This window comes from Spodoptera frugiperda, chromosome 21 (assembly GCF_023101765.2).
Source record: "Spodoptera frugiperda isolate SF20-4 chromosome 21, AGI-APGP_CSIRO_Sfru_2.0, whole genome shotgun sequence".
NCBI lineage: Eukaryota > Metazoa > Arthropoda > Insecta > Lepidoptera > Noctuidae > Spodoptera > Spodoptera frugiperda.
Genome location: NC_064232.1, coordinates 7,373,910 through 7,390,224, shown reverse-complemented (window position 1 = coordinate 7,390,224; position 16,315 = coordinate 7,373,910). Strand labels below are relative to the sequence as shown.

At 40.3% G+C, this 16,315-nt stretch overlaps 1 protein-coding gene across 3 annotated transcripts in view; it reads left to right on the top strand.

Moving 5' to 3' along the window:
• Nucleotides 1–1,341: 1,341 nt before the first annotated feature.
• LOC118280259 (mucin-17) overlaps nt 1,342–16,315 on the top strand; it is a 48,406-nt gene continuing 33,432 nt past the window's right edge. The window contains exon 1 of one of the 3 annotated variants that reach the window (XM_050701747.1): nt 1,342–1,813. In XM_050701747.1, the coding sequence (XP_050557704.1) occupies nt 1,664–1,813 (150 nt within the window). In that variant the 5' untranslated portion in view covers nt 1,342–1,663. The remainder of the gene's footprint in view (nt 1,814–16,315) is intronic. The other 2 variants (XM_050701746.1, XM_050701767.1) reach the window with 2 other exon arrangements.

Below are 16,315 nucleotides of genomic sequence, written 5' to 3'. Positions count from 1 at the left end.
GTCAAATTCTTACTGACTAAAAACCACTCCATTCCTACTCCTGCTTTTCGAGCCGGAGCCCCGGTAAACCGCTAGGTAGTCCGCAGCTCCGGTAAACATATACTGTTCATGCAATTTGGGCACGTTTCCAGGCTGTGTGACTAAGAGATTTTTCGAAAAAATATTAGTTCTTTGCCCGACACATAAATACTTGGCGGTTGTAATTGCGATCAATGGAGAAATCTTTTGATGGTGTAAGCTGACACCTGAAACACCAGAGGCGTTATAAGTGCCTTTCGGGGGTTAGGAGTTTGAGGGATTGGGGAGGAGGTAATTGGACATCCGGTAACCATTCACACGACACAAAACAAAGCAAGCGTTGTTTCATTTCAGTCCTATGATAGAGGGTGTAGATACCTCAAAAGAAAATTTCGCACTTTGTCCGTCAATTACATAAGGAAAAGCACCAGACACTTATTTTTTTACAAAATAATAAAGGAGTACTTCTTAAATATCCACTAAAATCCGAAATTATTATACAGAAAAATTAGCAAAACAGCATCCTTTGTAGTTCACTCAAACTCTCACAGATGTCTCTATTAAAATAGAACAAACGCCATGTTGGAAAATTTTCCCACAGTTTACATTATTTGGGCAATAGATGGCGCTATTAACAATTTTCATATAATCGATACAGATTCTGGCTCAGATAAGGGCATCAATGAATGAATGGCGCCTGTATTATAGAGACTCAGTTATCTCCTCCCGAATACATAATCTAATAGATCATATCTACTACGCAATACATATAACGTCGATAACACAAGACCTTGAATTTTAAAAGGCGTTCTCTAAGCAAAAACGAGACATTTCTACTGATTTCTATTACAAAAAACGTATTGCCATTAAGTAGATTCATGCTTGACTGTAGCCTAAGATGAAAAACTTCGCTCTAACGAGAGAGCATGAATCAATGTTTCATTATAATACAGATTCAGTTGAATGAACATTCATAAATGATATTGCGCATTGAATTTCTTTCAGAGATATCATAGTTTAGCTAAACAGACGTTTTGTCAGTGTCTATCGTGAGATATTATAGCGTTTTTTAAGTAAAAGTTGCACTTAGCGATAAGAAAAATCGATATTTTCTACTGACGTCCACCCCACACCGTCTCCGTCGTTTGAAATTGCCGCGTGTGACGTCAGCCGGGCCTAATGACGTCACGCGGCCTCCCGCCTGACGGAGATCTCTCTACCTATTTCTTTCTAACGTTGGACACATGAATTACATAGAGCGAGACAGCGCGAGTCGCGTAAAGGTTGTGAATCGAGTTCTTATTTTCATGAGCCTGTGTTGTTCAATTGAATCCCTACGTATTGATAAGAGAAACACTGATAACAGCGTCTGTCAACACCTGTTTGACATTCGTGGCTGCATCATCGTGATGGCCAGTTAAAATCATTGTGTTTTCGTTCAGTGTCGCGCGTGAAAATGTGAATTTAATATAAATAAAATAGTTTTTGTTAATGAAACATCGAGGGGCGCACATGAACATCCCAAAGCGAATGACGTGAGTGACAGTGGCGCCATTGCGGCAGTCGGCGCGAACTAGCGCCAGTAGACGAATTTCGCTCGGTGGGTAATGTGAGGCTGAGCGAATTACTTCAAGTTTCTCACGAAATGGCCAGCAATATGAAGCCAATGCACAAAAGCAAACACTTCCCGATAGACCAGCTCGTGTGTGTTGGCAATTACGAGCTGGAGAAAACGATTGGCACGGGGAATTTCGCTGTTGTAAAACTCGCTACACACATTATTACTAAGAGTAAGGTGCGTACCCTTTTGTCGTAATGTCGCGTATCACTGTGGTTTTAGTGTTTCATTCCTGTATTACACGTTTGTAAAGTGTCTCCGGAGGTGTAAGTGCGATCTCAGCAGTGCAGTGCGCGTTTTTCGTGTTGTGCTAAGTGGTTTTTTTCCATTCGTCCAAAGCCTTTCGTCGGCGCAGCGGTCAGGTTTGCCAAACATTACAATATAACCCGTTTTAATCTACAACTAGCTGATGTATGAGGGGCGAGAACGTGTTTGTTAAAAAAATAACATTAAACAAACCAGTTTGATTGTACATTGTTTACTATTAAACCGGCTAACATGTCGACACTTTTCCAATCAGTCGGTTTATACTGAGAGAAAAAAAAATCGTGAAAAACGTTTTTTAAGTGTGGAATTTTAATTCTTTACACCTTTGCATTGTTTTAACTTTTTAATTGTGTTTTAAAATGGCGCGAATGGATGATTTATTTTTCAGTGATCTTTTGTATTGCGTTTTTTGCGTCAATTATTATCAATTGAAGTGTTCATTCAATGTTGAGTTGATCAATTACAGAGTTATTGCTTGGTACTATTTCGTTAAATGCGTACTATGTACGGGACGGAGCGAATGTCGTCTACAATCTGTGGACTTATACAAACTGAATCGATTTTCTAAGGACAAAGTCAGTTAGTTGTAGATAACTTATCTAAATCAACAGAAAACATACTCATGATGCTATCTAAAATACTGATAGACACATTCTTTGTGTATCCTAGCATTGTCTTATGAAAATTTGAGACTGTATCAGAATTTGTGAAGCCGTTTCTGAGTATGGTATGTGATGATGTGTAAACAAAGTTACTGAAACTATGTTTACATAGACACCTGACATATTGTTATTACATAACATAATGACTATGGATGTGACTTTAAAAAAGAACTATTTCTTATTAGAATCTCTTTGATTATTCTTATGAGGTAAATAATTCTCTTTAGATATAAAAAATGTAAATAAGAAAACATTCTACTTTTCTTATTAGTTTTTTTTTCTATTAACTATTACAAGTATATACCCTTTATTTATTATTATTAATTACTAGCTGATCAGGCAAACTTTGTACAGCATTAAACATATTTTCTCCCCTTTTAAACCTTCCCTGGATTTCCACAAATATTTCAAGACCAATATTAGACAAATCGGTCCAGCTGTTCTCGAGTTTTAGCGAGACTAACAAACAGCAATTGATTTTTATTTTATGTCAATAATAGAGATATTATTAAATGCACAGTTGGTGCGGTGGCTGGGCAACCCACTGCTGCTCAATATGTAGTGGGTTCGCTTCCCGCACAGAGCAATTCTTTGTGTGACCTACAAATTGTTACGACAATTGTATGTTTGTAAACACTAAGGGGATATATATATGTTTTTTATATAGAAAGATGTGTGCTATGGATGCGTGCTATGATGCATGCTATGGATGGCTTCCTTACTATCAATACAGAGCTGCACATCTTCCTCGCACAGCTACATAGCTTAATATCAGTGGAAACGGTCACATAGTTTCACAGTTTAGCTATTACATCTTAGTAGCATAGCTACATAGCACATCTCTGGTGGAAAAGCACCCTATGACTCAGATATTATTTTAAATAGAGTAACAATGGAGTTTCATGCTCATTCTTCTCAATGCAAAACTACACAACTATAGAACAAGCACCCTTTTTGTTGACCCTGGGAAAAATACTTTATGTAACTATCGTCCCATATCACATATCTATGGGATCTGTGGGACTCTCTGGTAGAAACCACTAAAAAACCCAGGAGCACACCTGCATCGCCTTTGGGGGTCGGGGAGACCGGCTGAACCTTTACTACCAGTACCCCCATGATAGAACAAGCACCTAGTTTTTTTTTTTTTTTGAGTGTGGAAAATCATCCAATTACTTCTCCCACCTTGGGCGAGGCGAGAGGGAGTGTCAGACTCTTACTGACTAAAAACCACCCCGTTCCTTCTCCTGCTTTTCGAGCCGGAGCCCCGGTAAACCCGCTAGGTAGTCCGCAGCTCCGGATCAGGCATCAGCCCTACTGGGCCCCATTTGTGGTACTGGGCCCCATCTGTGGTAAGCACCTAGCTTAACTTCATGGAATGTTGGAGTAGGTATTCAATGTGACGTTTCAAATATGCTTAATTAAGGTTCAATGAGAATAAACGCTTTGATTTTCACTTAGACAGTACCTAGAACTAGAAATGGTTGTCCCACAAAGCAAATTGTAAAAAGAAATATGCTTCACTTCACATATACAATGGTATTTGTTTTCTTGGCAGTTCATTACACTGACAAAATATCATAGTCACTGTTGGAAGAAAACAGTTTTAGTGCTTACCTGTCGTCTGAGACGTCCACTGCTGGACAAAGGCCTCCCCCTTAGTCCTCCACGTAGAACAACAGCTCGCCACCTGCATCCACTGGCTCCCTGCAACTCTGACGATGTCGTCGGTCCACCTAGAGAGAGACAAAACTGCTTATGTGTATCAATGTTGAATTTAGGAATAATAAGCAATATAATATTGAAACTTCCCTATTTATCTAATTCAAAAGTCTCTTTAGCAATCAAGAGCATGTATCTGTGCTCTGTTTAAAGTAAAGCATGTTTTTTTTTTGTATAACTAAGCCGATAAACGAGCACATGTATCACCTGATGGTGAAGCAAACGCCGCCATCCATGGGCACCCGAAACACCAGAAGCTATACAAGTGCATTGCCGGCCTTTTGGAATTTAAGGGTTGTTGCGGAATCAGGGATTGGGACGTTTGGGAAAGGTGTAAACTGGGCTTACACAACGCAAGCGTTGTTTCACGTCGGTTTTCTGCTCGGCCGTAGTATCACTCCGGTCGAGCCGGCCCATTCGTGCCGAAGCATGGCTCTCCCACACTTATAGCCTGTATGTAATGTAATGTAAAATGTCTGCCAAGCAGGATTAATAACGTAATTGCCTTGTTAGTTAACTGTCTACTCACAAGCGAAGGGTATACATATATAGGACTTGACTTCTCTCTAACTAATAGCTATTATACATGCGAAAGTTTGTATGTATGTTTGTTACTCAATCACATCAAAACTGCTGTAAATATCGGGATGAAATTTGGAGCAAGGGTAGATTATGGTTTGGAATAAACACAGCTTAGTTTTTATCGCGTAGGATCGTGGATGAAGAATCTAGGCTCTAGGTAGGGCGAAGTATGATTAGGATCCCGAAACTGCGGACTACCTAGCGGGTTACCGGGGCTCCGGTTCCACAAGCAGGAGTAGGAACGGGGTCATTTTTAGTCAGTAAGAGTCTGATACTAGTAGTATAATAGTAATAGTTAGGACAGACGAAAACAAATTAGGTATTTAGACTTTTCAATAAGGTACAATACCTACTTACCTCCGAATTATTTAAAACAGGTATAAAACCTTCTTTACTTAATTGATTAATTCGACAATGTAGGTACTTCTACCTACTTAAATTTCGCATTTTTTTATCTAGTTACTAAAAATTGTGACGTCATACATTTTTCCTACAAAATTCATAGAAAAACTAATAGTTTTTGACATTAATCCAATATACTTGAATATTGAATTAGGTAGTTAGAAAGTATGGAAGTATCTTTTTGCTGACAAAACGTCTGTAAAGTTGGCACAGTGACTGAGCAATCGGTTGCTGCGCAACGTGTCGCGAGTTCGATGCACCACAAAACAACTTAGTAGTTAGTATAATCCACAAATTGTTGCTTCGAGGCTTTTTTTTTGAGGGGAGAATATCATCCAATGACTTCTCCCTCCTTGGGCGAGGCGAGAGGGAGTGTCAGACTCTTACTGACTAAAAACCACCCCGTTCCTACTCCTGCACTTCGAGCCGGAGCCCCGGTAAACCCGGTAGTCCGCAGCTTCGGATTTGCTGGGTGTAACATGTTTAGTAAACGTTTCCACCAATTGTATCATGTTTTTCTTATAAGTCAATGTCAAAATTATTAATTTCAAATACACCGGGAAGGTACTTTTGAACGTCAAAGCAAATATTACAATATTAAAAAAAAATGTCTGTATGTCGGTCAGTCCTCTAGTTGCTCTATTTGCTCGTTTCAAAGTGTAGATTCCTATGGAGAAGAACGAGCAAGAAACTCCATAGGTTACTCTTTTTCAATCAGGTTCACAATATAATTCTTGGTTACATTGTTTCGTTAAAGCATTAAATGCCGAAAGGAAACTGTTGAAGGCAAATCCTCCGCTAAGCGTCACCAGTGACCAGACCACCACAGATGGGGCCCAGTAGGGCTGATGCCTGATCCGGAGCTGCGGACTACCTAGCGGGTTTACCGGGACTCTGGCTCGAAAAGCAGGAGTAGGAACGGGGTGGTTTTTAGTCAGTAAGAGTCTGATACTCCCTCACGCCTCGCCCAAGGCGAAAGAAGTCACTGGATGTTTTTTTTTTATAACGTCACGCCTTTACCACCGAAGGAATAGGCAGAGGTGCACATTATGGCACATAATGCCAATGTATGTACACGCACATTTCACACTGTTGTAAGTCCCATGTAATAGGTGGTGTGCCTATTGCCATATACCGGACACATTTCCAGACTTCGTGCTACAACTGGGAAATTTTCGGAAATTCGAAAAGACCCAGTGATACTTCGCCCGACCCCGAACCCGAGACCCCTTGCCCGGCAGTCGCACTTGCAACCACTCGGCCAACGAGGCAGTCGAGGATGATTTTCTCCTTAAAAAAAGCGTTGGTCATTCCCCCTTAAAAAAAGTGATCGACGTGGCGGTTATCGGTGCTAAATGACATTCTATCTCTTTGCCAAATCGCATCAAGATTCGTTCATCTGTTTTATAGATTGAGTAACGACCGAAACATCGACGCGTCTAAACTTTCGCATAATAATTAATTATAACATTCGAATAGATAAACGTAACATATTACTTGAAACCTGTTTCTGACCTACGCGACGCGACGATCAGTGAACTGTAGTCTATGTTTGTGCCAAATTTCATCATTATTCGTCCAGCTGTTTTTGGTGTTATTGATTTGGACGGTGTGTTTTTTTTTATAAAAACTAGGTATATTGGTTCTACGCTCCTCCACTTTTTTTTTGAGGGGGGAAAATCATCCAATTACATCTGTCGCCTTGGGCGAAGCGAAAGGAAGTGTCAGACTCTTACTGACTAAAAACCACCCCGTTCCTACTCCTGCTTTTTGAACCGGAGCCTCGGTAAACCCGCTAGGTAGTCCGCAGCTCCGGGGTAGTCCGCAACTCCGGACGCTCCTACACTATGGATTTATTTTGTGTCACGGGAGCTTTAATGTTGTTTTTTTTTACATTTTATGGGTTGACGTTTGGCCGCTATCTCACCTGGTGGAAAGTGATGATGCGGCCTACGATGTAATATGTATTAATAAATTAATATTACTCACCACGCCCAGACTTCGAAACACAGACCCTCAAACCTTCAAGAGAGTGAATACCTTTTTAAAAAGCCGGTAAGGAACCTGTGGCTCCTCTAGTGTTGCGGGTGTCCATGGGCGGCGCTAATCGCTTACCATCAGGTGACCCTTCTGCTCGTTTGCCCCCTATTCCATAAAAAAGCACAGAAACACAATTTGTGGATCACAGACAAGAGTTGTAGGTATCTAAAAAAATCATTCGGTTGCGACTTGCGACATAACTGAAAGAAAGATAAACAAAAACAGTTTTGCATTGGTTAATACAATAAGTATTAGTAAATATTGCTTTCCACCTGCGGCTGTAATGACGTGGACTTCGATTTTGATTTCTCCGGTTTCTCTGGCTGCTCTCAATCCTGTAGGACTCCACGATTGATGGGGCTCAGTAGGGCTGATACCTGATTAGGACTAAAAGTTAACGGCGTCATTATACTCAACCAAGAGTTAACAATTCTACCCATTTAAAACACCCCTGATCCGGAGCTGTGGACTACCTAGCAGGTTTACCGGGGCTCCGGTTCGAAAAGCAGGAGTAGGAACGGGGTGGGTTTTAGTCAGTAAGAGTTTGACACTCCCTCTTGCCTCGCCTAAGGCGAGAGAAGTTATTGGATGATATTCCCCCTCAAAAAAAAAAAAACCATTTAAAACACACAATTTGGTTTCAATAAATTAAGCTGTGTCACTGCTGTCAACCAATCCAATCAAAATAAGGATGATAATAAGCTACCACAATAACGCGGGAGAATAATGATTTGTTAAATAAAAGTTGAAGATTTTTTGAAGAAACACCCTTTTACATTGTATATGTGTACCTCTGCCTACCCCCCAATAAATGGCGTGATACGATGTTATGTTCAAAGTACATTATGTTAGTATACTATACAAGTATATACAGGCAAGGCATGTGACATAAGAATATAATATTATTTAAAAATATGTACACAATTATCGCACATACGCGAATTGATCTGAATATTGATATTTCATAAAAAATACTACCTACCTAATGTAATGAGTTGTTAGGTTAGGTTTTTTTTTTGTATATAAGCTGGTAAACGAGCTGACGGGTCACCTGATGGTAAGCAATCGCCGCCGCCCCGCTAGGAATTTACTTAAGGGTTGTTGGGGAATCGGGGATTTGGAAAACTAGGAAGGGCGTCACCGGTAACTTCACTCACAAAATGAAACACAACGCAAGTTCAGTATGGGAGAGCCATGCTTCGGCACTGCTGGGTCGGCTCGATCGGAGTGATACCACGAGTTGTACACCGACGTGAAAGAATACGCTTGCGTTCCCAATCCCCGATTCCCCATCAACTTTTAAAATTCTAACCCCCAAAAAGCCAGTCACGCACATGTAACACTTCTGGTGTTATGGATGTCCATGGGCGGCGGCGATTGCTTACCATGAGGTGATCCGTCTGCTCGTTTGCTTTTTACATCGAATCCGCGGAAAGAGTAAAAGTGGCTCATCTGGGCACAAATTGTAAACTACGTAGTATAAATTTGTTACGTAGTCAAAAATCTTACTAAACTAGGTGTAATTCGTAATCTAAAATACACTGAAATCATTATTCATTCATTCAACGATAACATAAGCTAATAATCTGAAGTTTTATCGTTACATCATCATACCAATATCTACGTTATTATTTAATTACTAAAGGTCATTATTGTTAAGCTATTGTTGCGGTGTCGACTGTCCAGGCGATACACGTACTTTGATATCGTAATAAGCTTGTAAACAGCAGCTCATGTAGTGTAGATGTCCAGTCAACAAGGATGTAGCGTGGACTGTCCAGGCGACACACGTACTTAGGTATCGTCATGAGCTAATGTTCACATGTAAACAGCAGCTCATGTAGTGTAGATGTCCAGTCAACAAGGATGTAGCGTGGACTGTCCAGGCGACACACGTACTTAGGTATCGTCATGAGCTAATGTTCACATGTAAACAGCAGCTCATGTAGTGTAGATGTACAAGGATGTATCGTGGACTGTCCAGGCGACACACGTACTTAGGTATCGAAATGAGTGAATGTTCACTTGTAAACAGCAGTTCATGTAGTGTAGATGTCCAGTCAACAAGGATGTAGCGTGGACTGTCCAGGCGACACACGTACTTAGGTATCGTCATGAGCTAATGTTCACATGTAAACAGCAGCTCATGTACTGTAGATGTCCAGTCTACAAGGACGTAGCGTTGTCTGTCCAGGCGACACACGTACTTAGGTATCGTCATGAGCTAATGTTCACATGTAAACAGCAGCTCATGTAGTGTAGATGTCCAGTCAACAAGGATGTAGCGTAGACTGTCCAGGCGACACACGTATGTACTTAGGTATCGTCATTAGCTAATGTTCACATGTAAACAGCAGCTCATGTAGTGATGGTACTTGTTGTCTAGGGAGTCACGTGAGGTTTTTTGCATTGATAGTACAAATGATTAAATGCAGGCCAAATCCCCCAAATTGATCGATGCAAGTTGTTATCAAAAGAATGTAGTAAACACGTACGGTGTACGGTAAATAATACAGATATCAATATGTTATCAACAACTGCTTTTGTTTAGACGCAAAAGCTGGTAGAAAGCAGTTGTCCTTTAATAACTGTGTACAATAGTTAGTGTGGGAGAGCCATGCTTCAGCACTGCTGGGCCGGCTCGACCGGAGTGATACCACGGCCGAGCAGTACACCGACGTGAAACAACGCTTTAAAAAGTAGTCACACCTGTTCCATATTTCACCTCGATCCCTTCAGCCGTTTTGACGTTATTGAGTTTCAAACATACATACAAACTCATAAAATTTTCGCATTTATAGTATTAAGGTAGTTAGTAAGATTCTTATGCTACGTTATTTCGCATTTAACTATAGTTAATATTTAGGTAGTAAGATTCTTGAGCTGCTTTTCCACCAAAGATGTGCTATGCTACGTTGCTGTGAATACGTTTGGCTTCCACCAATCATATTCATTGCTACACATAGCTTAGCACTGGTGGAAACGGACTCAGCTAAGCTATGTTTTTTCCTCGCACAGCTACATAGCTTAGTATCAGTGGAAACGGTCACATAGTTTCACAGCTTAATTACATCTTCGTAGCATAGCTACATAGCACATCTCTGGTGGAAAAGCACCCATAGTCCTGTAGGATACCTACATTAATCCAGTATTCAATAAGAAGGTTCAATTGAATTCAATAGTAGGGTCTTATTACTTAAACTGCGTTGTAGCGGCCATTGACCCGTAATCAGCTGGTCGGCGTTCAAAATCATGACATTATTTTGATATAGTATGTTTTTACGTTTTTATTATTGTATGTTGTATATTGATAAGGATTTTGATATATATCGCGACTGCGGTTTTTATATGTCGTTACTCATACATATTGTAAACTTGGTTTTTTGAAAAACATATCTAAATAGGTAGTTTTTTTTAAAGTTGGATAACGCTAGGATTTTCTCCTGTGTCGTGTACAAACATACAAGTTCACATATACACATGACACCAAGACCCGGAACAACAATTTGTGGATCACACAAAGAGTTGCTACGTGCGGGAATCGAATGCGCGACACCTTGCGCGGCTGCCAGTTGCCCAGCCACCGTGCAGTCAAAACAAAAATTATTTTTTTTTGTGGGGGGAATAATCATCCAATGTCTTCTCGCCGCCTTGGGCGAGGCAAGAGAGGGTGTCAGTCTCTTACTGACTAAACACCACCCCGTTCCTACTCCTGCTTTTCGAGCCGGAGCCGCGGTAACCCGCTAGGCAGTCCGCAGCTCCGGATGGCGTTTAATGGGTTAAGACAGTAGATTCAACGTTTATTTTCACGACTTTTTCTCGGTATTTTGCCTAAAGTAACGGCAAACGTTGAAATCCGAAGGTATTTTGTCTGAATCAACTGTGGAAGAGTGCTTCGGCACTGCTGGGCTGGCTTGACCGGGGTGATACCACGGCCGAGCAGAAAACCGACGTGAAACAACGCTTGCGTTGTGTTTCTTTATATGTGTGAGGTTACCGAAGGCCCAATTACCTCCCTCCCCAATCCCCGATTCCCCAACAATCCTTAAATTCTTAACCCCGCCTCTGGTGTTTCGGGTGTCCATGGGCGGCGATGATTGCTTACAGGTGATCTGTATAATCGTTTACGGCTTGTACCAAAAAAAAAATCAAATATCGAACTTAACGACCTGTTATACCGATAAACATTACACAATTAACTATAGATCAAAAACCAGTTATTGTTATTAAAAAAAAACAGTTACTCTTAAAGATGGGCACTAAAATTACTAAAAACTTAGTAATCCCATGTTAATGTAGGTCATGGATATAATAAATAATATTCCTGTGATCTAGGTCACGGTCTTGTGTGCGAAATTCCATCGTTTAACGCACAGCCGTTTTGGAGTGTGAGACCAACAAACATACATAAACAAAACTTTCACATTTTATGTTATAATTAGTAATGAGTAGTTATTCCGGTTAGAAGAATAGAAACGTATTCGTGAATGAAGTTCTCAAGACATTGAATCTACTGTCTTAACTCATTAAACGCCATCCGGAGTTGCGGACTACCTGGCGGCTTTACCGGGGCTCCGGTTTGAAAAGCAGCAGTAGGAACGGGGTTGTCTTTAGTCAGTAAGAGACTGACACTCCCTCTCGCCTCGCTCGAAGCGAAAGAAGTCATTGGATGACATTCCCCTCTTAAAAAAACCATTTAACGCCATGGGGGGGGGGGGGGGCAAAAGTGACCGGTGCTAGCGTAGAATTTGTATACAACAGATTTTTGTTGGCAGTCAGTCTAAATGGTCGTGTGATTCGATTCCCAGTTGCGTTCCGCGCGCGGCTCCAAGAGCCACATCACCACAGATGGAGCCCAGTAGGGCTGATTTCCCAATCGGGACAATATAGGGACTTCCTAGCGGGTTTACCCGGGCTTAAGGCTCTTAAAGGAGTAGGAACGGGGTGGTTTATAGTCAGTAAGAGGGACACTTCCAATCACCTCGCCTAACGTGGTAGAGAAGTCATCGGATGACTTTTGCCCTTAAAAAAAGACCATAATCTATCCCTATTCCAAATTTCATTCCGATCCCTTTAGCCGTTTGGACGTGATTGAGTAACAAACATACCCAAAAACTTTCGCATTTATAATAAACTAGCGACCCGCCCCAGCTTCGCATGGGTGCAACAATGGTGATATATTACGCATGTATTATACATATAAACCTTCCTCTTGAATCACTTTACCTATTACAAAAAACCGCATCAAAATCCGTTGCGTAATTTTAAAGATTTAAGCATACAGACAAACAGACAAAAATAGCGACTTTGTTTTATACTATGTAGTGATTGGGGATTTAGGGGGACATTAACAAAGGATTTCCCCAATATTCCTACGACGATGGGAAAATACTGACATCATTTGCGATGCTAGTTTTAAAATAGATAATAATAAATAAGTGGTTGACTTGTAATTAATAGTTGTTTTACTTGCTTATTAAATAAATGTATTAAATGGATTAATCCAGGAAATTAAACAGGAAATCCCTAGGTGATAACTTGTATATCTACTTATAATACATGTAGGATGACATAAGAATGTGTTCATATACATACCTATAAGTTTGTTTGTAAGTGAGATATATTATGTACAGTGTACCCGCCTGATCATTTTAAAACATCCTGTAAAAAAGCCCAAGTCTCACTTTAGTTTTCCTACCGCAAAAATCCCTTGTGAGACCCATGTAATACCGACTCGGTTTTGTCAATTTGGCCTTATTTAAGAGACTTTAACTTATTGCTTGCCATCCAGGCATTGTACATCAAGTTATGCCCCATAAATGTAGCATAATGCCATGCTTCGGCACTGCTGGGCCGGCTCGACCGGAGTGACACGACGGCCGAGCAGAAAACCGAGGTGAAATAATGCATGCGTTATGTCAGTGAGGTTACCGGCGTCTAAATTACTTCCTTCCCTATCTTCCCAATCCCCGATTCCCCAACAACCCTTAAATTCCTAACCCCCAAAAAGCCAGCAACGCGCTTGTAACGCTTCTGGTGTTTCGGTTGACCAAGAGCGGCGGCGATTGCTTACCATCAGGTGATCCGTCTGCTCGTTTACCGGCTTATTCCATAAAAATAACGATTTAGTTATTTCCTCTCACATCTTATTTTGCATTCAAGAGCTAATATTATGACAATCTCAATCATCGTTATGATGATTTGACAAAATCGATTGATCATACTTAGTTATTAAAATTTTCCTCTGTCAAAATATGGATCGATAGGAAAATATTGATTTTGCCATTTCATTAACGATTTATTAACGTTGGCAATACTTCAATGGCAAGTTTTTGTTTGTGACAGTGCAATTTGGGTCGTTTTAAGATAATATTTTGATCGAAATTCCAATAAATATTATTGACTAGCTTTCCGCTAAAATCGTAATAACTAAATATGCACCTAAAGCTTCTTCAGAAATCTCACTATTTATTAGTGAAGATCGTACGAAAATCAGTTTAGCCGTTTTTGAGATTAGTTATTTCAATCATACAAACAGTATGAGTTTGAGTTCATGTTCAACGAAAGAACCACCCAATCAGAGAGCCGAACGCGCGTAAATCAAACTTATACCAAGGGTATCGCCGTGAGATGACGGCATTTACCATTTTCTACCTCTACTTATCCCGCGGGTGTCGTATATCCAACTATTTAGAACTATTCACATTAGACAGATTTTGACCGGGCAACGAGCGCTCTCTGATAAACATGAACCTTTAATACTGCCTGTGACAATAGTTATAGTTAGACGACTCCTGTGTAATAATCAGCCAGGTAAAGGTGCCTACGAAAAGAGTAGGACTAACTAGTGACAAAGAAATGTAACTTTACTAAATTCTATCAATAACATATTCTGAAATAAGACTTAACCGTATTCAGACATGTAACTATTTAATGATTACTTAAACTATTCCTTAGTAACGATTTTGTTCCGAAAACAATTGCTAAGGACTAAGTTAAGTAACCATTAAATGACTGAGTACGGCGCGACAATAAGTCTTATAACCTTAGTACTACCATGGAATCAGTGTCACAGCCTTGTGTGTAGTACCAACTACCCAAGGATGTACCATTGACCCTCGCGCGAAGGTCTGCCCAGGGTCTGGTTTCCGGAGGCGAGCACGCGAAGATAACCATGTTTTAGTGTTGTAATTTTTGTTAATTATAACTAGTTAGTGTGGTATTTGGGAGCCTTGTGTTTCGAATAGGGGTTAGGTAGATGTGGATGAATTAAATTTTTATCTATACTTATACTTACTAATATACTAACTAATATTATAAAGCTGAAGAGTTTGTTTGTTTGTTTGACCGCGCTAATCTCCGGAACTAATGGTCCGATTTGAATAATTCTTTTTGTGTTGAATAGTGCATTAATCGAGGAAGGCTATAGGCTATAAAACATCATGCTATGACCAATAGGAGCCAGGCAGAGTGGGTGAAACCGCGCGGAAGTAGCTAGTTTTATATAAAACATTGCCGCTCACTGGGGTTTCCTCCTGTGTCGTAGGTGCGTTTACAAACATACAAGTTTACGTACACATGACACCCAGACCCGGAACAACAATTTGTGGATTAGACTTGTTCCGTGTGGTTTGCCAAAATTGGATTAAGTAACTATTAGTTAATAAGTAAGTAATTAACTAATAGTTAATTTCTATTACATGGGATTTACAACATAATTGGCGATAACTGAGTTCAAATTTTTCAAAGAACGCTGCTGCCCAATCTCTGTCGAATTCCCGGGTCTGATTCTTGCACGGAGCAACTCTTTGTTGTTTCGGGTCTGGGTGTCACATGGTGAAATTATAAATTAAAATCCTAGTGTTGGGTAACGTTTATTAAAAAAAGTACAGTCTGGTCCTCTTAGTCGGGTATACAACACCCGCGAAAAGAGTAGCGGTGGCAACAAATGTACTTACATAATGACGTATCTTTCGTTTCCTATAAAAAGTGGAAAATAACGGCTAGAGTAAACAATTAAAAAGTTGGAGTCAACGACTCTCCTTGCGTTCAACCTTCGGAGCGAGCCGGTAAGGTCAATTCGAGAACTTAGTTTTTTTTTATAGGATTAATACTTACTTACTTAACTAATAGTTAGTGATTGTACATTATTTTACTGTTAGTAGTTAGTACCTTTTTTTGAGTGGGGAAATCATCCAATGGATTCTCCTGTCTTGGGCGAGGCGAGAGGGAGTGTCAGACTCTTACTGACTAAACACCGTCCCGTTCCTACTTCTGCTTTGAGCCGGAGCCCCGGTAACCCGTTACTTTGTCCCCAGTTATTCTTACCTACGGTCAATTTCAATTACAGTAATAACTATAACTAAATGAAAAAATTGTTTGGACGTATGGATATCTGTCCGTTAACCACGCTGAAAGTAAGCTGAGTTGGCTTGGGTAATACTTTTTATCCCACAGGAACGCGGGCAAAGCCGCTAACAAGAGCTAGTAACTTATAAATGTGTGGATATTGATCAGCTCGTTTCCATCCAATGCTAGATGTCAGGCCATTTTTTATGTAAGACACATAGTGTTTCGGGTGTCCATAGGCGGCGCTGATTACGGCCAGCAGGTGATCCGTCCGCCCGTTTTCCGTCTTATCCCTCAATTAATTTTCAGTAAACCACGTTTAAAATAACTGACTTCGACCTACTCTTTTAGAAATCGGTTAATATAACTACTAAAACCTGCTCCTAAATGTAACAAATAATACTTTTCTGAAAACCGCATCAAAATCCATTCGGACAATCGTCAGATAATCACCCACTAACATAAATACATACAGGTAAAACAGAGAACCTCCTTCTTCTTTCAAGTCGGTTAAAAAGAAGAGAGTAACTAGTCTGTGTGGCTAGAAAAAAAAACAAAAGATAAGTAGGACCAAGCCTATTGTCATACATAGGTCGTGTGACCTAATTTCATGTCATTGAACCCAAGTATAGGTATAGTACCGAACTAAGTACTA